This window comes from Pteropus medius, unplaced genomic scaffold, assembly GCF_902729225.1.
Source record: "Pteropus medius unplaced genomic scaffold, Ma_sr-lr_union100, whole genome shotgun sequence".
NCBI classification, from domain to species: Eukaryota; Metazoa; Chordata; class Mammalia; order Chiroptera; family Pteropodidae; genus Pteropus; species Pteropus medius.
In genome coordinates, this window is record NW_024345481.1 from 4,924,927 (window position 1) to 4,948,501 (window position 23,575).

The 23,575-nt window shown below is 49.2% G+C and overlaps 2 protein-coding genes across 4 annotated transcripts; both read left to right on the forward strand.

Moving 5' to 3' along the window:
• Window positions 1-8: 8 nt before the first annotated feature.
• Window positions 9-5,627, forward strand: MRPL18 (mitochondrial ribosomal protein L18). Of its 3 annotated transcripts, none has more exons than XM_039873929.1 (4): window positions 9-246; window positions 1,226-1,412; window positions 4,495-4,726; window positions 5,248-5,627. In XM_039873929.1, the coding sequence occupies exons 1-4, from the start codon at window positions 24-26 to the stop codon at window positions 5,317-5,319; spliced, it is 714 nt and encodes a 237-aa protein (XP_039729863.1). In that variant the 5' UTR covers window positions 9-23; the 3' UTR covers window positions 5,320-5,627. The 3 variants fall into 3 exon arrangements, with proteins under 3 accessions (XP_039729863.1, XP_039729864.1, XP_039729865.1); XM_039873930.1 differs by lacking the exon at window positions 9-246 and adding an exon at window positions 749-941; XM_039873931.1 differs by lacking the exon at window positions 9-246 and adding an exon at window positions 749-941 and having other exon boundaries at window positions 4,495-4,577; window positions 5,248-5,315.
• Window positions 5,628-7,166: 1,539 nt separating this feature from the next.
• On the forward strand, window positions 7,167-22,984 carry PNLDC1 (PARN like ribonuclease domain containing exonuclease 1). Its single transcript, XM_039873932.1, has 19 exons — window positions 7,167-7,242; window positions 7,676-7,733; window positions 8,002-8,075; window positions 9,577-9,616; window positions 10,193-10,316; window positions 10,498-10,586; window positions 11,864-11,964; window positions 13,434-13,510; window positions 13,697-13,840; window positions 14,357-14,426; window positions 15,911-15,996; window positions 17,183-17,238; window positions 18,039-18,103; window positions 18,556-18,609; window positions 18,798-18,840; window positions 20,152-20,251; window positions 20,569-20,744; window positions 20,858-20,956; window positions 21,741-22,984. The coding sequence occupies exons 1-19, from the start codon at window positions 7,167-7,169 to the stop codon at window positions 21,802-21,804; spliced, it is 1,596 nt and encodes a 531-aa protein (XP_039729866.1). The 3' UTR covers window positions 21,805-22,984.
• Window positions 22,985-23,575: the final 591 nt, after the last annotated feature.

Sequence of the window (23,575 nt, forward strand, 5' to 3'; positions counted from 1 at the left end):
CGGGGCAGGGCGGGAAAGAATGAATGGTGGGGGGCGGTGGGAAGCGCGGATGTACCGGAAGCGAGCGGCCGGAAGAGGGCGGCTCGGTACTCTCACCGAATAAGAGAGCGAATAGGAAGGGCGCGAAGGTGGGAGAACGGAAGTCAGGGTTTTGGGCCGCTGGAGGAAGAGGGTGCTCTGCAGAAGCGTCCCTCAAGGCACGGGTTGCGCGTGCGCGTTTGCACATTCTAGTGACTTCTAGAAAAGGTGGTTCGGTTGGGCGGAGCTTGGCGCAGAATGGGATGGGGGACGGGGCGGGCCCTTTTCTGAGGTTCTGAGCGGGTCATGCGCGATAGCTTGTGCGGTGATTGTTTTCCTCAAATGTAGGAACTTGCTCCGAGAGCGCGCGGCCAGTCGCAGGCTTTGTTCCTGGGCTCCCGAGTGTAATCTTGGGGACCTGACCTCGATGGGGCGGGGCAAGCTTTTCCATGACCTGCGGGGCGCTGTCTCCCCAGTGCCCAACTGGCGTGTGTGTGTGTGTGTGGGGCTCCGACAGGGGTGGGTCTAAGCTCTGCGACCCGAGGTAACGAGAAGATGCCTGACGCGGGAACCTGGCACAAAGCGTCGCCCAACCTAAGGGTCGGGCCCGCCCCCAAGTGCGCTACTGCGAGTTGGTTGGTCGGCTCTGGTGTCTGCGTGCGCCCAGCGTAAGTGGTGATTGGAGATGCGGGGATAACAGGTTGCCCTCTCGGCCACTCAGTGGCAGGGCGCTTTTTAGTTCCGGGTCGAGGCGCCGACGCCCTATGCGATCGTAAGGCTTTACTCTGAATTAATATGGGCGCCGCCGGCGTGCTGCTAGGTCGCTGGTGAGAAAAGGAGGCCGAGGCTTTGCCCGTGATCTCCCTCAGCGATGGCGCTTCGGTCGCGGTGTCGGGAGTTGTTGTCGATTTGCAGGAACCCCGGTAATCTTCCCACTAAGCTATAGATTAACCCTCGCGGCCCGCACAATCATGCATGTTCAAGTTTTTATATTCAACTTACTCCATCGAAGAGTAAACGAACTACCAGCATTGACATGACAGTCGTAGAAAATTAAGGATTGAGACCTGTGATAACCGGACCCTGTGACCAAACATACCTTTTGTCCCCCTTCCAGATTGCGAAGAATGGGGGAGTGGATAGGAATAGTCCTGTTCTGTCCATATTTGTCATTTTTAAAGATCCATCTGGTTGTTTCCATTCTTAGGGTGTGGGGTAGCAGTGTTCTCAACCAGTTCCAAGCCAGAGGTGAAGCCCGAAGTGGACCCTCTGGAAAACGAAGCAATTGCCCCAGAGTTCATCAACCGGAACCCGCGGAACCTGGAGCTCTTAGCTCTAGCCAGGAAAGAGCGGGGTTGGGGGACAGTGTGGCCCTCCCGTGAGTTCTGGCACAGGTAATTAAGTTTTTGACTAACAACAGAGCAGTGCACGGTGCCCTCCAAATTGTTTTCATCAATTCATCAACGAGCTTGCTAGTATGATACTGTTGGGGACTTTACTCTCAGGAAGCTAAAATGTGAGGGGGTTAAGGAAAGGAGGAGGTCGGAAACAAACACTGTAAGTAGGTGTCACCGAGAAAATTTAAAGAAGATGATGGTTGAATGAGGGACTGGGTGCCACTCTGAGGCCCTTCTAAAAGACAGTAAAAAGCCAAACAGCCGGCCAAGAAGAGCACTGCCAGCAGAGGAAACAAGGTGGATATGAGTTTGGTGCCTTTGAGAAACTAAAAGGCCTGGATCTCAGCAGGCAAAGCATGAATGGTATAAGATGAAAATGGAGAAGTCGGTAGAATATGGATTATTAACTTTGTAAATCAAAGTAAGCGCTTTAGGCTTTATTTTCACTGCAGTGAGAAACCATGAAACGATTTAAATTTTGAGCTTGAATTAGAGATAATTTTGGTTTGTTTAGGGAGAACACATTTTTAAGGAGCAAGGGTAGAAGCTGAAGACCCGTTAGGAGTCTTTTATGAAGATGGTTATTTATTGAACACCTTGTTTGCCAGGAACTGTGCTAGTTGCTTTACATGCATTTAATCCTTAAAACTATTTTATTAAGCAGGTACGATCATTTCCCCCATTTTATAGGAGCAGGGGAATTGAGGCTTAGGGAGACAACTTTAGTAAGCTCCAGAGGTAAGATTCCAACATGTTTCGTCTGACCTCAGACCCAGGGCACTAATTATTACCACTGTGCAGCAGCTTATCTACTTGGTAAGGATTTGTCAAAAATAGAATATTTTTTAAAAATTGTATAAAGTTATAAGAGCAAGTTAGAAATCATCACTGTGTCATATTCATTGCTGCAATGAATTCTTTTGTCCATTTTGTCATTCGATAAACATTAGGCCTATGTCACCTCAGAGGCATTGTGCTAGATGCAGGAAATGCAAAGATAAAGTAGCTGTCATCCCTATCAGCAAAAGTCTTAACAGTTTCGTAGGGAGAGATTGGGATAGGGATAATGAAGTGTTACAGTTGCTATGATGCATTTTTACTTAAGTGTGTACAGGAAGGAGTCAAAGGGAATAAGCAGTTCCATTTTGAAATAATCTGGATCTTAAGTCTAAAATTCTTTTGAACCACCCAGCCAATTACTGTCGATATTTGGATCATTTGAGTAATTAAAGTTTATTTTCCCATTTTTTTGCCCCATCTACCCTATTGGCAGTATCAACAGTATAGAATTTTGGCATATAATAGTAGGAAGTGACCTTAGAGATGAGTCCTATCTCTTTGTTGAACAAATGGTTTAAGACAAGGAACAGCAGACTATGGCCCATGGGCCAAAGCTGGCTTACTAGCTAAACATTTTTATGATTTTTTTAAATGTTGAAAAAAATCCAAATAATATTTTGTGACTCGTGAAAATTATATCAAATTCAGATTTCATTATTCACAAAGAAAGTTTTGTTGGAACATAGCCAGCACTTATTCTCACCTGGCTGTTCTAGTACTACTATAATTAAATTAAGCAGTTGTGATAGAGACTATATGGCCTACAAAGCCTAAAATATTTACTATCTGACCCTTTACAGAAAAAGTTTGTTGACCCCTCAAAATCAGGCTACCCCCAAACCAGGAGTAGAACCCATGTTTCTAAATCTAGTGTATTTTTCACACTGAGAATCTTAGTGTAGTCTGTAATTTCAGTGGTTTTTTTTTTAACATAAGCCTGATTTTTAAATGTATAATGTGTAGATGTGTTATAAAATCCAAAAGAATAGTTTTTTGTATATCCTAGAGATAGTCTATACATATAAGTATAAACTTGTAGTTTTTAAATTATAAATCTTAGCACACCATATACACTGCACCTCTCCCCTAAAACATACACATACACACACAAATACATCTTGGAAATCCTTTGCATTGGGTCAAAACATTGGCTCTTCAGGCAGACTCCTGAACTTAAATTCCATTCCATTATTTACCATTAGTTGTAATATTGCTAAAGTTAGTTAACATTACTATGTCCGTTTCTGCAGGCTGAAAAAAAAAAGGAAATAATAATGGGGTTATTTTGAGACATGAACTGTACCTGTAAACAATTATAATAGTTCCTGGTACAGTAAGTGCTCAATAAACGTTAGCATCATCATCGTAAAGTACCGCTTCATTCTTTTTAGTAACTGTATAGAATACCGTTGCATGGATGTTTTAGGTAACTGGCACCCTATTGATGATTATTTTCTATGATTTCAAATATTGTTGCAATGACTCGTTTTGTCCATGCATTTTAGCAATGATATTGGTCATTTTTATGGGCTTAAAAGTCATTTATATTTTCCTTTTCTGTAAATGGTTTTTTATACTCTTTGCTATTAAGGTATTGGTCATTTTCTTAATGATTTATAGGGAGCTTTTGACATGAAAATAACCGCTTTGAACAATACATGAGTTTAAAATATTTTTTTGTTTCATTGCTTGCATTTTGACTTCTTTTTACTGTTTTTGTTTTCTATCATGTGGAAAAGTTTGTCAATCTTTTTCAAAAGCCATATGACATGGTTTCACGTCATTTAAACAGGCTTACCTTAGAGATTATAAAAAACTTCTCTCATGTCTTTTAGTACTCTTATGATTTCTGTTTTTACATTTAAGTCCTTGATCCATCTTACATTTGTTTTGGTGTTAGCTAGCAAATTAAAAGTATAGAGTAAGTATATATTTACCTAGTGTAGGGTCAGCAACTTAGCTCTGCCTCCTCAAATCCTTTTTTGAAGTAGGTGCTGTATAAATAAATCTCTGCTCTCAGAAATACCAAATTTCTCTTGGATATTTGAGGTTAACTGAGAGTGTTTAGTTTATTTTTGAGGACTCCCTCATAAAGGTAGAGGAAAAATACCTTTCCCCGGTAAAATCCAAGTTAAGTATGTTGAAGTAAATGAACAAAATATTTAGGCATATTTATTCACCTAAGGGCACTTGCCTTTAGGATTCTTTTATGATTTTATTCTCTTCTCACCTCATTTAGGTTGCGAGTTATAAGGACTCAGCATCATATAGAAGCAGTCGTTGAGCATCGCAATGGACAGGTTGTGGTTTCGGCATCCACTCGTGAATGGGCTATTAAAAAGTACCTGTACAGTACCAGAAACGTGGTGGCTTGTGAGAGTGTAGGACGGGTGCTGGCAGGACGATGCTTAGAAGCAGGAATCAACTTCATGGTCTACCAACCGACTCCGTGGGAGGCAGCCTCAGACTCGGTATATTTGTTTTCATGTACTTTAACAAGTTTCGCGTTAATTCTTGATATTACATACTTACATCATAATAATAGTTCCATTTATGAAGGTTTTTTCATCTGTCAGATTGAGGTCAGTATCCCGAGGTGCATTACCTAATTTCATCCTCAAAGCAGCCAAGGGTCAGGAATAGTGTTCCCTGTTCTGTATGTAAGTAACTGGAGGCCCCTTGTCCAGAGTCAGTTTGGGAGAGGTGTCAAACCCACGGTGACTGATTCCACAATGGCGACCACTCCACTTTCCTATTATGTGTTGACATCTTCTCTGTATAGTGCTTTAAAATGCCACTATTAATCCTTGCCGTGTCTATATTCTGTACTTTCTTATCTATATCATTACTAGGATTACTTTCTGGAAAACCGGTGTAGGCTGGGAAGTTAGCAAAAAGCAAATCATTTATTTCTTTCTCTTGTTAAGTGAACTCTTTATTGTCATCTTGTGGTGCTGACTTAACCTCATTTTTTTCTGATCTTTCAAACTAGATGCAACGACTACGGAATGCCATGACAGAAGGCGGTGTGGTGCTTCAGGAGCCTCGGAGAATCTATGAATGAAATAGCAGCATTCTTTGGAGCGTGTGAATATAAAGCTGCCAGCTGTTACATCAGAAGAGAGCGCGTGGAAGAACAGACCGCCTGGAAGTTTCATGCAATAATCTAGCTGCGATGTTGTTAATAGTTAAAACCACCCCACCTCCCCTCGTGCGTGTGTTTGTGGGTTTTTTTTTTTTAATCAAGGGCTACATTCTTTCCCTCTCTCGGATTTGCGAGGAGTATCTGAGAAAAGCTGTCACAAGTTGTAATTAACTTTTAAAGGACAAATGTTTTAAGTTAAAGAATAAAGGCATTTTACAAACTCTTAATTTCTGGTTATACTAAATCTCTTCACCTTTGAGCTCACTGTGGCAAGAGTACACATAGGTTTATGCAAAGCACGTGTTATGTCTAGCTCACAGTGATCTCAGTAATGGTAGGTGTTGCTGCTCTGGGTGAGGAGGTGTTTTTTAAAAAATAAGAAATTTCAACTTCTTATAAACAGTCTTAGTAATATGTCGGTAAAAGGGACAAATTCTGACCTCATTTGGGGGTCTGGATCCTAACAGGCAGAACCAGATTTGAAAAAGGAATGCGAGAAGGAACAAAAGAGGTTGAAAGGGACAGGATTATTGTATGCCAAATTGCTATGAAGTGAAAATTTGTTAGGAGTTGAAGCTTGAAGTGCATTCTAAATTAAAACTGAAGCTGGGGTAAATGGGAATCATTTCAGTTATCTTAAAACAGTTGATTAAATCAAAGTAAGGTATTAACTGTTTCTGGCTATTTAAGACATGAAGAACCTGTAAACAGTTAAGGTGGCTTCTAGAGCATTTTACCTCCAAGTATTAAATGTGTGCCCAATTATATATTTATATAGGAGCAAAATAACTTTACTCTCAATCTGAGTATTCAATGTTTACTCTCAATCTGAGTATTCACGTATGCACCAACATTTTTAAAATGTATGAGTGATTCAGAATGCAATGGCCCAGTAGGCCCCTTTGATCAATAAATACCCGAGTGGAGACACAAAGTAGTTGTAATATTTTCTTCCCTCTTAAAGATTGGAGCATCTCACTTTGAAGACCACGGTTCTAGTCTAGAAGGCTGTTGAAACAAGTCTAGAATTCAAAGGGGGAATTAGATGATGGACTGGACTAGTGAGTTTGGAAATTCAATGGCGAAACCAGGATCACCTACCTGTAAGATGCTGTAGGCAGGGATTTTTTTTCCTGCAAGGAATACCATTCTAGATGGTCTCTGCACCAAGGATTCCTTCAGATGCGATCTTTGAGGCTTTGCTACAAGGTATTAAGGACAGCTATGATGCCCAATAAAGTGAGGAAAAGATGGAGTGTGGGGGAGGGAATAGGGACCGACCAATACCGGCGAGGACGGTGAACTTGGGGAGAAAGTGCTGATTTAGGACACACAGGAAGTGGCCCCTCTGCCCCTCCCCCGTCGTACTTGCTGTAGGTACTTAACTGCAATTGCTTCAGGTGCTGTCGATGGTCTGGTTTCACCCTTTTCCAGGCCTTACTCTCCCCTTAACACTCTAGGTCTGTGTAAACGACACGCTCACCTTGGACTGCAAAGAAATTGCTGCGGAGCAAGGTAAAACGGGCTTTGATCTTAAAGGCGGAGTCTAACCAACCCTTCGCCCTAGTGGGCAAGGTGTAAAAGCAAACACCTGTTGGGCAGGTGGTGCGTGGCCAGCAGCTCAGGCCCAATCTGGGGGCTCCCGGAACTGGTGGCGGCGCGGGGGCGGCCGGTTTTACTGCGCGAGCCCTTTAAGGCCAGCGGCGCGGCGGAAGCGCGTGGCTGCGCATGGCCGCACTGGGCGCCCTCGGACGAGCTGCGTGGCCATGGACGTGGGCGCCGACGAGTTCGAGCAGAGCCTCCCTCTGCTGCAGGAGCTCGTCCTGGGCGCGGACTTCGTGGGTAAGGCTCCGGGATTCCGGGCCTTGTCGCAGGAGGAGACCCCTGTCCCTGCGAGCCTGCGGTGGGTGTGGCACGGGTGGGACAGGGCAGAGAGGTGAGGCCCAGCCAGGACAGTCGCCAGGCCGCGGGACGCTCAAAGCGGGCCCTCCTGAAGGACCGGGAGATCCCTTCTCGGCCTGGGCAGTGGGACATTTAAGCAGCATTTATCCCCTTGGCCCTGCTGTGAGCAGGTGGAGCTGAGCCTGCAGACAGGGGTGGCCAGGCTTGTCCTTGCTTTGGCTCCCTCCGTTTTCCCTTCTTGATTTCACCTGGCCTCTTGAGCACCAAGAAGGTGAGCAGAGTACGTTTGCCACCTGCAGCATTTCCAGCAGGAAGAGCGGTGGCAATGGTCAGCGCCTGGGGACTCTTGTCTTTTTTTTTGCCTCCCCCACAGGTCTGGACATAGAGTTCACGGGCCTTCGTTCTAACCTGTCCCACCCCGAGCAGATCAGGTAACGCTAAAGCTGCTGAAGAGCTGAGGTAGAGGCGCTCACCTGTGCCCCTCTGGGTGACTGACATCCTGGTCAGCCAGCAGTGCTTCTCAGCAGGCCTTCCGTTGGCACTGGGTGGGCAGGACGTTTTGTGTGGGAGCCTGGGGACCTGGCCTCTGTCTGCTAAATGCTGATACTGTCCTCCAGTCGTGACAAAAATGTTTGAGAGGTTCTGGGCACCTCGGTGCTGTCTCCTTGCCTGTGCAATGAGATGCCTGTTTTTTCACAGTCTTTTTGACTTGCCGTCGGAGTGGTATCTGAAGACTCGTCAGAGCGTTCAGCAGTTCACAATCTGTCAGATTGGTGAGTTTCACCTTCAGCTGTTTGTCATGAGTTATTGAGAGAGATTTTTATTGTTTTTGTGTTTCCTGCTGGTCAAACCGCTTTGACACATTTCGAAGAACCTGGCTATCATTTTGCGAGCTTGTTAGGTTTTTGTCTGTGTTGTGCTTGTGGGAACTAATCCTTTGGAACAAGCGGGAACTTAATCGAGCAGCATAATTTCCATGCCTAATGAAAGCAATATTAAGGAACCTCTACCGTCTTTCAAGGAAAAATGTGCACGTATGATTTTTGTTTAGAGAAAACTTATATAAAAAAGATCATACCACACACGTTTTGATCTGCATCTTGTTTATTTCACTAATGGAGTTTAGAGATCTTTATATCAGCACATAGAGACCTTTCGTTCACTTTTAACTATTGTATAGTATTCCAAACTGTGAATGCATCTGTTGGCTTGGTCTTATCATGATACGTGCTTTGGTTACCATTGGTGTGTAATAAAACAAGGTTGCATTGACCGTCTTTTATACATTATTGTAGTTTCGTGGGTGTGTGTTTGGGAGAAGTGCACGTCCACTTCTAGCTGTGGCATTGCAGAGTTAGAGAATGTGCGTTTAAGTATTGCTGGGCGTTGCCAAACTCTGCGTACCAGCCATTCCCAGTTCACAGTGACTCTCGCTACAGCACTGACTATGCCTCTTTCCTTCCCTCACACTGGCTATTATCAGTCTGAATTTTTTTTGCCCACCTTGTAGAGGAAAAACGATCTAATTGTTATTTACATTTTTAATACAGGGTCAACACACTTTTCCTGAGAAGGGCTGGACAGTAAATATTTTAGGTTTTGTAGGCCACATGATCTGTTACCACCACTCAACCCTGCCATCGTTGGTGGGAAACCGGCCATAGGTAGTACGTAAACGAATGAGCGCGGCCGCGTCCCAGGAAGACTTTATAAAAGCGGGCGTGAGCCAGGTTTCACTATCCCTTGCTTTTTCTATGAATGGCGGTGAACATCTGGATGTGTGTTTCGCTCTCTGTACGTGCTCTTCGTTATTTCTGTTGCGGTGGTTCTTCTCGATTGTAAGACCTCTTTCAAGAGTGTGAAAAACAGCACTTAGGTACGTTTCTCTTCTCCCCCTCCTCGGAAGTCTTTCACTTTGTGCATGGTCTTTTTTAATAATGCAGACATTTTAAGGCCATTGAATGTATACATCTGCATGGTTTTTGGTGTTTCTTCTGTTGAGTTTTAAAACTATAAAAATGTCAGTTTAATTTTACTTCTGCGTGTGAAGAACCAGCCACGATTATATTTTCGTAATTTCAGTGTGAATTACAGTTGGACAGTTCTCATGTTTCAAATCTGTCCCTGCTCCTCCCCTTCCCCTCCCCCAAGAGGTTATCATCTTCTGAAGCCCACCCAGTGTCTTTGGATGCAAAGTACCATTCAGAATGTTTTCTTTTAGTAGTTAACTTCCGGCAGCTCTGCTTCGGTACTCATCACCTCTCATTCTCCTAGGATTGTCTGTGTTTTCCAGTATTGAAGGAGAGTCAAACAAGTACGTACAAAGACCTTTTGCAAAGCACGTGGCTCTTGCCCCTTTATCTTCTCCACCTGCTCCCCCCGAAATTCTGCTTCCGGCTCAGAACCACTTTGGCCCTGGGCGCTCCATAGTCTCTCCCGCTTCTGGACCCGTCACTCACGCTCTCCCCTGCAGACTCCAGCTCGTCCATCCAGTCTCAAAGCAGCACCTTTCCTGGGGGCCTTTCCTGACACCCCGCCCTGCACCTTGGGAACTCTGTGCCCCGCTTCCCTGGTGTCCTTTGTGGGCCTTCAGGACAGCCGTGAACAGTGCCACACGGAGGGTGGTGTAGCGGCCAGGCAGCGACAGGGAGGCGGTGGGGTGGCAGCCCAGCTGGGCTCGGGACGGGAGGAGACTGTCTGTCCTTCGAGGGCAGGATCTCTGCCTTTTTTCATTGGCCCCCAGGGCCAGTCCCAGTACGGGAGACAGCCGACATTCAAATACTTCTCAAGTGAAAGGAAGAAACCCCCTCGGAAGCTTGCTCTCTGAGCCAGAGTTTTAACAATGGTTTTGGCTTTTTCTCCAGTATGTGTGTGTTTATTTTTTTTATAGGTACGTAGCCCATTCGTGTAACTTCTTTCTCTTCCCTACAACGTTTGGGATTTTGGATTCGGAATTCTCTTTCCAGGCTTCTAGTGTTCAGTTCTTGAATCAGTATGGCTTCGACTATAACAAGGTATGGCGCTGGAGGACGGGAGTGGGAAGGTTTAAAGGTTTAGCTCGTCCGACTGGCTCCCGAGCTGTTTTCCTTCCCCTTGGATGTCCACACACAACCCAGCCAGGAAGGGCTCTTTTCACTCTGCTCCCTGGCAGAGAGGACGACACGACCTGATGCCTCGTTCTTTTCCTGTCTTCAGTTTCTTAAAAACGGGATCCCATACATGAATGAAGAACAGGAGAAGAAAATTAAACAGAACATCCTAACTGGGAACTGGAAGGTTCGCAGGTAAAGCTCATTGCTCCGGGGCCCTGTGGGTTTCTGGGTTGCCGGGGTTCTTCTGCGTTTTCCGTGGGTAGGCACATTCCCCCCAGAGTGTGGTGACCTCACACCGTCACCTGTAGCTGGGGCGGCTTCTGTGGCATGTGCTCAGCCGAATGTAACAGCTCCACATGCTCAGCGGAGAAACCTCTCTCCGCATTGAGTATGATTTCCGTGTTTAAAAACGAAGGGGAAGAAGGAAAAGAACTGACTCTCTCAATCTGGTACTCGGAGAAGCCCGAGCTCCGCCCCAGCGCCAGCGGGGGAAATGGTTTCCTCCGACTTACCGTGAGATGTTGTGTTGGCCTTCAGTGTGATCTGAGGGATTTTTCAGGGGTAAATCACAGGTAACCTTGACCATGTCAGTCACACGTTCCAGCTGAGACATGTCACCTCAGGTGCTTGCTTCTGCTGTATTCCCCGAGGGCAGATTTTCTGCCCTTTCACTTTGATCCCAGTGCCAGTTGTACTTGAAAGCCTGCCTTCCCGTAAGGCTGGGAGTGATGCGAGTGGCAGCGTTGGGGAGTAGAAGGCCACTCGGTCCCAGGCAGGCCCTGCTGTCTGTCAGCTGTGTGGTTTTGAACAAGTTGTTTATATTTTGGGGCATTCATAGCCTTTATCAGGAAGGGGGTTAAATTAGACAGTTTTTAACTCTGGAATATTATGATTAATTATCTGGTCCGTGTCATTATCTTATGTAACGTTGGAGGTTTTTGTTTTTTTTTAATCTTCATTTGTGGTTTCCACATAAAAATATAGTTTTTTTTCCCTAGGGGAAAAACAATTTGAATTTTTAACCTTCTGTTGTTTTCAAATGTTGGAGAAAAGTCCTTCCGTCTCTCAAAATGACATCGTGTTCTTATATTTCTAACACAGGAGAAGATGTACTTACCCAAATGCCTGTTGCTTCCTTATTTCAGCAGATGGTGCTTTTCCACCTCTGAAAGCGGTGTGAGGAAGTCAGGCCCGATAGTGAGGCGCAGTGTTGGCTAGCCCCCAGTACCTTTTCCGCCCCACGTCCTACCGAAGCAGAAAGGGATGGAACGTTCTCCTGTGAACATACGGGAGAGGGTTAGGCCAAGCGCTTGGCTTCCTACTGCAGAACGAGACTTGGAAAATAACTGGTCTTTTGGGGATCCGTTTCCTTGCCAAGATCGCAGTGTTAAAACCGGAGACAGTGCTCAATCGTGTTAGGATTCTGCCGGTTTCCCACAGCATGTCCGCTTTCATGTGCCCGTTTTCAGTTCTCTGGATAAAGACCAGATCAAGGTGGTGATTAACGAGGTGACACGGTGGCTGGACCTGGCGGAGGAAGGCGACTGGATGACTCTCCCCGGTATCGCTGGTAGGCAGGAGCCTGCTCCCCCGACCTGGTAGTGTGGGAACTGGTCTCGGTCACACACCAGGCGTCAGGGGGACCTACCCCTTGCCTCCCCGGGCAAACGTGTGGTCCTTGTGAGATGAAACCCTGACCTCAATTCAGAAGTCGAAGGCTTTCTGACCTATTCTGAATTTTAAGGCTGAGGAAGTGAAGTTTCCTTCCGAGCCATTCTCTTGTCCTAGGCCTGAGTGCCCTAGGTACTGTTGTTTACTTTTGTGAACCCCCAGATTTTTCCTTCACTGTGGAACCACAGTGAACATGACCTTGAGCACCGGTTCTCGGGCCCGGTCTCTGAGACCCTTTCCAAGGGATTCACGAGGTCAAAACTATTGTCGAAACATCACTCCGCTATCACTTGGGCTGTCACTCACTGTGGTCACCATGCCATTTGTAGTCTAGGTGGGCCTGTCGACGCCTTGGTAGGGAGCAAGGCGGCGCGTCAAACCCTATGGGTGGCCATTGTGTTCTTTGTTGCCACTTACTCTCACTTAAAAAAATCCAATTCTACTTGAGAACCTCCTTGGCGAAGGCGTAATAATTGTTAATTTCATTAAATCTCAACCTTTGTTCATTTTTTAAATTATTTTATGCGACAAATGGGTGTCAAACAATAAGTGTGCCTAAAATGCTGCTGCCTGCTGAAGCGCGGTGGCCGCCGTGAGGACAGGCCCTCGGGCAAGTCAAGAGCTGAATCGGCTGCTTTTTTTCCCCATGGAATATTTTTACTTAAAGGAACTAACTGGTTATTTTGACTTGGGTATTTTCACTCATTTTCTTGAATGAAAAAAGCCTGATGCTTCAAGGAGATTAACTCGCAATATTTGCTAGTAACAAAATAGGAGCTTTCAGTCAAGAACTAGAATTTTGGAAAACTTAAGTCTGTCACCATACGCTTGACAGCTTCTCAGTACAGGGCCCTTTCTGGTGATGTCAGTGGCCGTATTTCCAAGTGTCCTTTGATGGTGTTGTATAGTGAAACGTGTGCACGTTGGAAGATCTGCAAAACTAGGCAAACCAGTGTCTTCCGAATAACCAATGCATGATGGGACGAAATCCGGGACCAAAGCAGAATGGGTTTATTATTTTAAAAGAAAACTTTACAATTTTGAATTTAATCTACAGTGTCAATTTCTAACATGGTGGATATCAATAGCTATAACCCACGCACAAAAAGACTCCGGGGTTCTCGATTTAAGAGTGGCTGTGAGGTAGACTTGGAGATCGCCCCGCTAGATCAGGCCATGACGGACGGTCCCATCCCTGTGACATAGGCTCGTGGGCTTAGGCACGCCCGAGAGCTGCTTTCCATTTGATCCACCCGTCTCTCGGCTTCTGTTCCCCTCGGTCGTGTCGGGCTCCTCTCGAGGGGCAGGTGGACTTCCGGTCCAGGGTCTGCGGTGGCTCCGTGGCAGCCTTGTGTTTCCTTGCCGCAGGCTTCCAGGCCTTCGAGGTCCAGCTGGTGCTGAGGCAGGCCCTCCCTGACATCTGGACCGTGCTGAGGGACCAAGGGGTGAGTGCCCGCCCGGCGTGGGGCACCTCGGTGCCTCCGTCGTTCCTCTCTCATTGGGCCAGGTCTGACCTCGGTGAAAGGTCACTCTCTCTCCCATTGCCCCCTCCTCCTCTCCCCTCTTGCATGAAGAACCACTTTAGCCTCAGTCCCAGGATTCAGGGACCTTGTCTCTACTTCTCATTTCAGGTGATAGTGAAGAAAGTGAGTAAACAACATCGCTGGTATCTTGAGAACACCTCTTGTGATCGAGAGAGCTGTTGGAAGGAGAAAATTCTTCTCTCCGCGAGGGGTTTTTCTGTGTTTTTCCAGATGCTGGTGAAAGCCCAGAAGGTAGGAAAAACATCTTTTCTTAGTCTTTAGCAGTCTTTTGTATTTCGGGCTGTAGAACTGATGGGTTCACCAACAATAAGATTTGTCGAGATAAGTGATTCCTTCTTGTTGCTAACTGGCTTTATAGACCTAACCTTACATTTGTCAGGTCATAATAGAGTAAACTGAGGACAGGCTGCCCACATGAAATACTATTTGTTCCTTTCAGGCACGTAGGCATTTTAACACTAATTGACCTAAAACTATTTGGGGACTTGTATGTGTCTGCTTCACAGTTTAGATTCCCAGTGGAGACCTGGCCTCAAGTGCCTCCTACTCACTGCTTCTCTTCTTTTCTGGAATTTAAGCACTTGGGCTACTTTTCATGGGGGCGGAATGAGGTCGAAGATGGAATTACCGTGTGGTCAGGATCGCAGTGGGTTCTAAAGCTATATCCTTTGCAAGAGAGATTATCAATCGGTGGCGTCTTTTTATTTCTAAAATTTAATTTCTCCCCTGTTGATTTCCTCCAAGTAGCCCTTGGTGGGACACAACATGATGATGGACCTGCTGCATCTCCACGAGAAATTCTTCAGACCCCTCCCAGGTAGGCCACATCTGGCAAGGGCATCGGCCCAGCGCCATGCTCCTGAGGTCGGCCCATGTGCACATCCTTCCCGGGGCTGCGGCTTCCGGGGGGATCAGGCGGGTCTGTGCCGTTCCCTGTGCTCCCCGAGTGGAAGACCAGGGAGTTTCCCCAGGGAGGACAGACTACACCTGAATCGGCACTGCTCCCCTCATCACGGGAGTTGTTCGGTCATCACGTAACACCTGGCAAAGTCAGAAATGTGGCGGAGACGAGCCCCCCACGATCTCTGCCCTCATCCTGACACGTTGCCTTTCCTCCCTTGTGAGTTCTGGAACCTCTTTGATCGCACTGCGTATTTGATTCTCTGTTTGGCTTTTTTTTTTTTAACTTAACCAAAAGCATTTACACGTGTCATTAATTCACACACGTGCTTTCGATGGCTGTGTGGCCCCGGGCCGTGGCCGCGGCAAGGATGCCGTTGTGGGACCGGCAGCAGCGTGGTGGGTGCGGGAGCCGAGCTTGGGTCCTCCTTGCCCCTTGTCACGCGTCTGCTCCAGAGCGAGCTCCGCGGACACGCCTCCTCTCGGTGTCCCTGCCCCCGGAGCGGGGTGTTAACAGGACCAACATCGTAGAGTCGTTCGGGATTAAATGAAGCCGAGGTACAGAGAACACTGGTCTATTCAAAGGGGTGAGAAGGTTCCAGCAGCGATTTCCCCCGAGAAATGAGCATATGGAGAGAACCGGGGGAGAACTAGGGGTGAAATTAATAATAGTAAAGCACTCGCTGAAAAACGAAGCAGACGTCAGACCGAGTGGAGGGAAAATGGCCGGAGAACCCCGCATGGGCTGGCGTGAGTGCCCGCGGTGCGGTGAGGGGCAGCTGTCATCTTCCACGCTGGAGGGGCAACAAACGCCCGCAGCTGGGAGAACCACCCATCCGCACAAATGTGCCATTTAGAGAGATGGGGGGAAAAGCACCAAAGGAAGGGGGAGCAGGGGCCTCTGGGGAGCAGGAAGTGGGATAGTGAGAAGGTAGCAGGGGTGTTTTTGGTGTGTTTCTGCAATAAACCTTTTTCCACATGGGTATGATTTAATAAATACACCCATTAATAGTAAAAAAAAAAAAATGATCAGGCTCTTTATTCTCACAGTGATTTTTAGTTTGACTTTTCTCTGAACAGTCATTCACAAATGATGCTTTCATATCATTTCCGATAGCACGTGTTTCTCCCTTTCTCCGTCGGCTAGAACTTTCCGAGGCTAGTTAACGGAGTTTGCGATCACGGAATCCTGAATCTGAGGGAAAGCGCCCAGCTCTCGCTGTTACGAATGGCGGTGGCAGGCGGATGTCAGGGGTCCTCGGCGCTAAGGAATCAGGACGTTTTCAGTTCCCGTTCTGTTTCGTTTGCTCGATGAACCAGCGGGTGACGCGCTAGGTTGGAGAACTTTCTTTCCCATTTTCACCCACAGACTCACTTCTGACTCTGGGTCTTTCCCTCCAGAAAGCTACGATCAGTTTAAGCTGAACATCCACAACCTGTTTCCTGTCCTCATTGATACCAAGAATGTGACAAAGGACATCTGGAAGGTAACGGGTGAAATTCTCTGGGTGAGGAGTGCTTCGCTTGTCCCAGTAACACTTAGCTTTCTCTCTCTCTCTCTTTAAAAATTACTCCTCTTACTCTTTTCTCATAGTTTACAGCCAGTAACAGTTTCCTTTTCTGTCTTGGCACCTCTGGGTCGTGTTAGCTCAAATATGAATGTTTTTCTTTCTCTCATCCAAGTTCCCGTGTTTCAACTTACTTGTGTATAGTTTACGTGCTTATTTAGATGGGACAACAGAACTCATACCTAGAGTACTTACCTAGTCAGTATTTGCAGCACGCTCAAAGGGCATCATAGGGGGTTGTCCCCTCTTGAAAAATCTTGAGAAAACATCTCTACTGAGCCTTAAGGTTCTGGGTTTTCAACTCTGACAGCCCGTTAGAATCACCTGGGAGGCAAAATACTGATACCTGGGCCCCGTCAGCCTGCCTGATTTAGAGGAGAGGGGGCGGGGTATTTCTGAAGCTCCCAGGGGACTTCTGTGTGTACTGCATGTGGAAAAGGAGCCCCCAACTGGTTTAAATACCACTTCTAAGTTAAACTGAGAAACGGAAAGGAGATCAGATCAGTGTTTTAAAGCTATAAGCTCATCATTGAAATTCAATAGGGAGCCACAGTGAGACCGGGCTGCTTGGTCCACCTTTGCCCAGAGTCTTGCTTTCTGTCCACACATTTCCGGCCCCGACGGTGTTCTGTGATGCTGCCCGTCTCCGTTTACCCCAAGTCCGGGGCTGGGGGGAGGTGCAGGGCTGACCTGAGGGAACCTGTGCTTTCCTTTCCACGTGACACGGGATGAACTCTAGGACGTGGTCACCTGGCACTGCCTGAGGCCCTCTGATCCTTAGAACGCCTGGTGTCCTGCATATGTGTCCCTAGCCTGGTCTGAGGCCTTGGAGTCTTGTGTTTTTCTAGAATCCCTTAAACACTTGTCTTTGAAGGAAGATGGTACAAGCTGTGTTTGTGGCAGCTTTTTCTAGCTTCGGTTATTGGGTCCCTTATCCAAGGACACTTGGTCCCCTGGCACTTTAAAGGCTAAGTCTGTGTTTATTTTCAGAGAAAGGAAGAAGTCATGGGAGTTAGCATTTTCCAGGTCATTTTAGATAATTCCTAAAACAGATAACAGAAGCACAAATTTTTTATTCTCCCTAATTCGTTTTCCATAATTACAGGAACTGAATTTCCCAAGGGTTTCGAATCTTTCTGAAGTTTACGAAGTCCTAAGCAGGTAAGAACGCTGGTGTTTGGAGTTCCCTGGAGAGCAGGTTCTCAGCTGGGCGATTCTGCTCCCTGGGACACGTTTGCAATGTCGAGACTCTCTGGTTGTTACAACTCCAGGGGCATGGGTGGCTCTTGAGTAGAGGCGAAGATGCACTGGCAGACCCCACGTTGCTAGCCCTGAGATTGAGAACCCCCTTCTAAATGGGGGTGGGGGGACCTGGGAAAATACAGCTGCTTAACGATGTGGTACTTTCTGACGGCCGGGGCTTTATTTTTCTTTCGATCCGTTTGATTTTTGGAGTGATGAGCTCTGTGGGAACAGGGTTGTTTCGTTTTGTTTTGTTCTTTCGATGTCCCTCCTGGGCCTATGGCAATGGAAAGCATTAACCGTGCACACGCGTGAAGGCCGCCGACACTCGGGTGCGTCCCCGACCTCTGGGGTGCACCAGTCCTGCCTCAGGCCCTGTGTTTCTAGGATGCAGGCGGGCAAGTCCTTCAGACCGCTGGGCAGCCAGCCTGAGGGCAGAGCCAGCGCCCTTCATCCTGGTGCCCAGGCTCGGGTTGAGCGTCTGGTAGGTGCTCGGAACCACCCAGCTGAGCCTCGTGCCTGTGTTCTCTTCCGCCTGTCCTGTCACCTGGTTACCGAGACCCTTTGTGCCCAGGCCTAGGTCCCTGCTGTTTGTTCTTTCTTTAAGGTGTTCCAGTATTGAGGACATTTTTACGAAGAGGGCGAGGGGAAAACAGGAAGGATTGTTTTCAGTGGTTACTCTCTCTTCTGCTTCAGCGTCTGTTTATTTTCTCTGATAGTGACTTGAATCCCACAAAGAATTCTGGGCCAGTGATCATTCATGCAAGCAAGTGTGAAAAATACGGTACGTGCCCGGGAGCGCGTGTCCCCCACCGCAGAGCACTGAGGTATTAGAGTGTCGCAGGTGTGGGGGCGTCACGTGGAGTGTTCCTCACCCAGGCGCCGTGATCCCTCCAACCCCCTCCCTCAAAAGGAGTCACCCCAGGTGCCCTAGAGGTCCCGGGGAGGCAGGGCGTTCGCTCCCCTTTGCCGTGGGGCTAGTCTGTTGAGAAGCTCTCTGCGTCCTGGTCCCGTGGATGCTCGTGCCGCCGTGGGGAGGGTCCGGGTGAAGATGGGGCGCGTGTGTCTCTGGAGGAGCAATGGTTGGTGGCTGGTTGTGCCAGCCTGCGTGGGTGTGGAACTGGGTGGGGGGTGTGGGGCGGTAGGCACAGAGGGTGAGTGCGGGACTGTCGTGGGGGGAGGGTGTGACAAGGCTCCTTTTCCGTTCTCTCCTGCTTCTGGAACAACGCCCCTCAGTGGAGACAAAGTACCCCCACGAAGCAGCGTATGATGCCTTCCTCTGTGGATCAGGTGAGAGTCGCTGTCCTTTAAAAAGGAGACTCGTGTTTTATTTGTGATCGTTCCCCGCCACCCCTAGGCTCTCCGTTGATTTCCAGGTGGGTCGCACGTAACGGAGTGGAGCACGAGTCTGCGTGTGCTTTGATAAGGTGGTTAGGTTGAGCCTTGACGTCTGTTACACGTCTAGCCTTTCTTTGCAGTGCTTTTGAAAGTGGCGCACTTGCTCCTGTGGAGGGTGCACAGGTGAGTCCGTCCTTTCATCCTGGGGTTTGGTCAGCAGTTGTGTTTGTCCAGCCCTTGCTGTACGCCGAGACCCCTGGCCCCTGCTCTCCTGAAGAAGGTCACTGTGTGGGTACCCTCTGTGACCGGTGGCAGCTTCCTCCCCAGGACGGCCTTGCCCACCGCCCCTGCCTGCCTCCTGTCCCGGCGTGGGAAAGCCACGTGTCGGGAGCCCAGGCAGTGGCCCAGCCTGTTACCGCGCTTCTCACGGCCATGTAGATCACAGCGAGGGGGGGCCAGGTGTTCAGGTCAGTAGACGACATGTCCTCGGGGCCACACAGTTAGGCGGCCCAGGGCAGCGACTTGGAATTGGCACACGGGGGAGCACCCTCCAAACCCTAGGCCAGAATCCGAAGTGCATCTTTGGTGGCGGCGTCACCGGCGGCGACTCCACAGTCAAAATGCGCCTTCCGCAGCGCCGGCCCGGGGGACACTAGTTCGCTGGGACTTGGAGGCCAGGCGAAGGAGCTCAGCAGAACTGAGATGTGTTCTTTGCGGCTGACTTGGAACCAGCTCTGCAGTGTGATCTGTAACGTCGGGTACAGCCTGTATTTGTCCGTTTTGTTAATGGATATCATGCGCAGAAGTCTGCGACGTACTGATGTGAGCCTCGTAACTTAAATAAGAAATCTGCTGTCCCGTCTCCCTTTTTCCTGTGCCTTGCTGGCATCTCAGTGCCCACTGGGAGGTACACGTGCCAGACTGTGGGGGCCGCTAACGGCGGCGGACCCCTGAGTTCCCTGGCACCTGGGCCTTAGTCCTCACAACGTAAAAACCCTCCTGGGTGTAGAGAAGCCCCGTAGAGGCCCAGGCCTGCCAGCCTCCGAGGCCTGTGCCTCTTCATGGCCTGCGCGCGGGTGTGTGTCTGGTGGCGTCTGGGTGCAGGCGGGGCTGGTAGTGGAACAAGGCTGTGGTATGGGGACATCCATTAGGAGTCAAGGGCAGTGTCATGTCAAGGGATGAGAAAGTGGCCTCTCACTAATTGCGAGCCTTTCACTAATGTCCGTCAGCAGAGGGGTCCTCACCAAACTGTCACCAACAGATGGTGGCCACCTGGAAGCTGCGCTTTAGCTTAGGCCATGAAGGGGTCCTTTTGAGATTGGCCGTTTGAGGGAAGCACACTGACCTGAGCCCCAGACTGGCGAGGGGAGGGAGGGAGAATTGTCTGAGACGGCGCCTCCCCGTTTTCTGTCCCCAGAGCCTTAGCTTCAGCCGAGGACATGTGCATAACCACCCGTGTGCCTGAGTGCTTTGGGCTTCTCTCTGTCCATGTAGTGCCGGCTCCATACCTGAGCCCTCCTTCCCACTGTACCTCGACGTGCTGGCTCCCTATGTGAACCAGGTGAATCTGATCCGCGCTGGGGTCCCCAAGATCGTGAGTAGCCTTCACTTTGCTTTTTGACTCTACTCGGAGGCCACGCTGGGTGGGTCTCCAGGGCATCTTGGGGGTTCTGATCATGACCAAAATCGGGGCCGGAGAGGGTGCTCACGCCCCACCAAAGTTATTTTTTCTTGGGTCTTCTTGCAGAAACCAGCGTGGATCTGTTTCCATTATCCCTCCTCCCTCCCTCCTCCTCCTCCTCTCAGCTCCAAATGGAGCTTTTCCTACTGCCGCTCTCAGGATTTTCAGACTGGGTAGGTCGTCAGTAGGAATGGAGGAAAATCCCTTCCGTTCTTCTCTCCGTCTTCTAGAACTTTTCTGGTCCGGATCACCCCAGTACCCGACCTCCCATCCTCATCCTCAGTGTCAGGAAGTGGCCCGGGGTCACCGAGCAGCAGGTCTACCGCGAGTTCCAGAACCTCTGCAAGTTTGACGTCCGGCGGCTCACGCGGAGCCAGTTCCTGCTCTTGACCAACAAGTTCAAGGAGTAGGTGCCCTGGTTCTGACCGGGACGTCCCCGCCACCGCAGCCACTGGGCACCCGCTGGCAGCCGTGGGCCCGGCTCTCGCGTGCCTGACCGGAGAACGCTTCCTTTGGCAGCGCTCGGAGCATCCTGAAGGAGTACAGGTGCCACCCCACCCTGCAGGTCTCCCTGTATCGCTACTGGAGACACTCTCCGAACATCAACTGCGTGTTACAGTAAGTGGGCGGGACCGCGGCTGCTCGTCACACCGTCCTGAGTCGAGCTCAGCTCTGTGGCTGCGTCCGGGCGGAGGGGGCGCCAGGGCAGGGTTTCTCGGGCGGGAGGTGCCTGGTGTGCCGAGGGCCCGCGAGAAGGCCACCGTGACGGGAACGAGCAAGCATGGGGACGAGGCTAGAGAAGCGAGTGGTTCCCGACCGTGGGGAGGGCCGTGGGTGAGGACCGTGAGAGGAACGGCATGCGGTCACAGGTGACGCATGGCTGTCGGTGTTGGGACAGACCGGAGGACACCAGGTGGGGGAGAAAGTCGTGAAGCCGGTCACCCGGTCCCGGTTCGGCCGTGGCTCGGGCTGCTCGGCGGCAGAGCGGGGGCAGTGACGGTGGGATCGCTGACAGACCAGAGCACGGTCCAGGCTGAGTCCAGGGCTTTTGGCCTGAGCATCTAGAAAGATGGAGTTGCTGTTCCCGTGCTTCATATGGATTTCGGCAGGCCGATCAGGACCTGGACCTGAGAAAGCCATGGCTCCTCGGCAGCCGTGTCCCGGCGTCAGCCTCCGGTGTAAATCACTAGGGAAAAAGGCTGGTCCGCGGCCCAGGGCCATTCTGACTTCGGGAGGCAGACGTTCCCTGTCGGTGGAGAACCAAGGGGAGGAGATTCACACCTGGGTGAATGAAGTCGGGAAGGAAGGGGCGAGCCCGTGTGTCGAAGCTCAGACGTGCTTGGCGCGCACAGCCCGCCCGCTCGCCCGGGCCCGCTGACCCGTGTGTGCCGTTGTCTTGCAGAGTCTGCGGCATAGTCACCGCCTGGGCCCTTGTCGCGTTTCTCCTGGGACGACCCAGGCCCTGACGCAGCGAGGCCCTGCAGCTGTGCCCCGTCTCCACGCCTCTCTGGGACAGCCGTCCTGGGGTTTTGTGCGGCCCACTCTCCTTGCAGGTGGATCTCTAGGATCCTCATGAGGACTTCTGTTCAGTTTCGAATGAGAATTCTGTAAATATTATGAACGATAAAGAAATTCTTAGAGCTGGTACCTTTGTGACCCAAACTTTTTTTTTTCCTGTAAACGGGAGAAGCACCACCTCTGAGAAGGTAATGTCCCAGAGTGTCTTACGAACAGACAGTTACGTAGGAGCTGGACACCAGATGAACAAAAGGCTACGTTATTTCTGGGAGGGAAGTTAATGGCCAGTAGGCTGGCAGGGGTTTAGGCCTGAGAAATTGTCTGAGTTTAATAAAGGAAGACAGGTGATGCTTTCGATAAGTATTTTAAACCATAAAATGCTAATATTCACTTTACAAGCAACAGAATTACCCATATCGCAGAGTTGAGGTGCAATCAATACTAGTTCATTATGTTATAAGATCTTAATTTCATCTGCATCATTTATTATAAGAATTCATTTAAATCATCTCAAATGTTTTGTGTAATTAAGGGCAAAAAGCAAAGTAGTAAATAAATATTTGTGGATGGACATTTCTCGCAAGTGCATCTCTCGAGGCCTTCACTGGCTGCTGCTGCTTTTCCTGGTACTGATTTCACTGCTGTGGTCTGAGCAGCAGGAGGTCCCCATGGTAGTTAGGGACAGGACTGGAGGGGACAGCCAGGAACCCTGGGCTTATTTGGCCTTGTGGAGTCCTGCTGGCCTGAGGGCCCCACCTCCCGCCCCGGGAAGAAACAAAGCCCCGTCACCTTTGGGACTGCGGTCTCCAGCTTGGAGCCAGATCCTTTGCTCTTGTGTGTTCTGCCTGAGAACTGCATTGACAAAATGCAATATAGATAAAAGTTTATTTTGTGTGTGTGATGACTTCGATCAATTCTGTGTAGCTTTTAAGTCACCCGGCACCCCCAGCCTCAGGACCCGTGGCCGTCTCGAGGATCAGTCTTGATTTTTTTTCAGTTACCACAGATGTCTCAGGGACCCTAGTCTGAAACAGGCTGGGGCTTCACGGCATCGCCTCCACTCTCCTCGCTTCCCGGGGGGCTGGGCCCCGAGGCCTTGGCCGTGCTGGGCCAGGAGGGCTTCCAAGGTGAAGCAGAACAAGAAGATAAGCTGTCCTCAGTTTTTAGAGCTTGCTTTATGTGGTAGTGAGTTCAGCGTGCTTGCCATGGTGTCGGGTCTCGGAAGCGATTCATGTAGATCAAGCCTACTTCTCAGCGCCCTCCAAGGGAGGAAGGGACATTGTAACCGGATGTCGTCATTGTCAGTCAGCTTGGGGCATAAAAAAGGGAGACAGGTCACCTCCTGGGAGAGCAGTGGCTGCGCTGCATCCACCTTCGTCCACACTTACAAGGTGGGCAGCGCTCTGATATCTGCTTGGACCTTTGGGACGATGCAGGGAGAAACATGGGGGAGGAGGCAGGAAGCAGCGTGGGCGAGAGCTGAAGGCCGTCATGTTATCTCGAGTAGAAAATGAGGGACTTCATGAAAAGTCCCTCTTGAGTGCTGCCTCTGAGACATTCAGTTAGACTTCATAAAACAGCCTATTTAATTTGGGGTTGGCCAAGGTCAAGGAATCTTTTACTGCTTTGGGGGGATGGTAAATTCCCCTAAAGCAACAGTTCAAGAGATAAAATTCAACTCCCTGCAGAAGCAAGAAAACAATAAAAATCATAATTTCC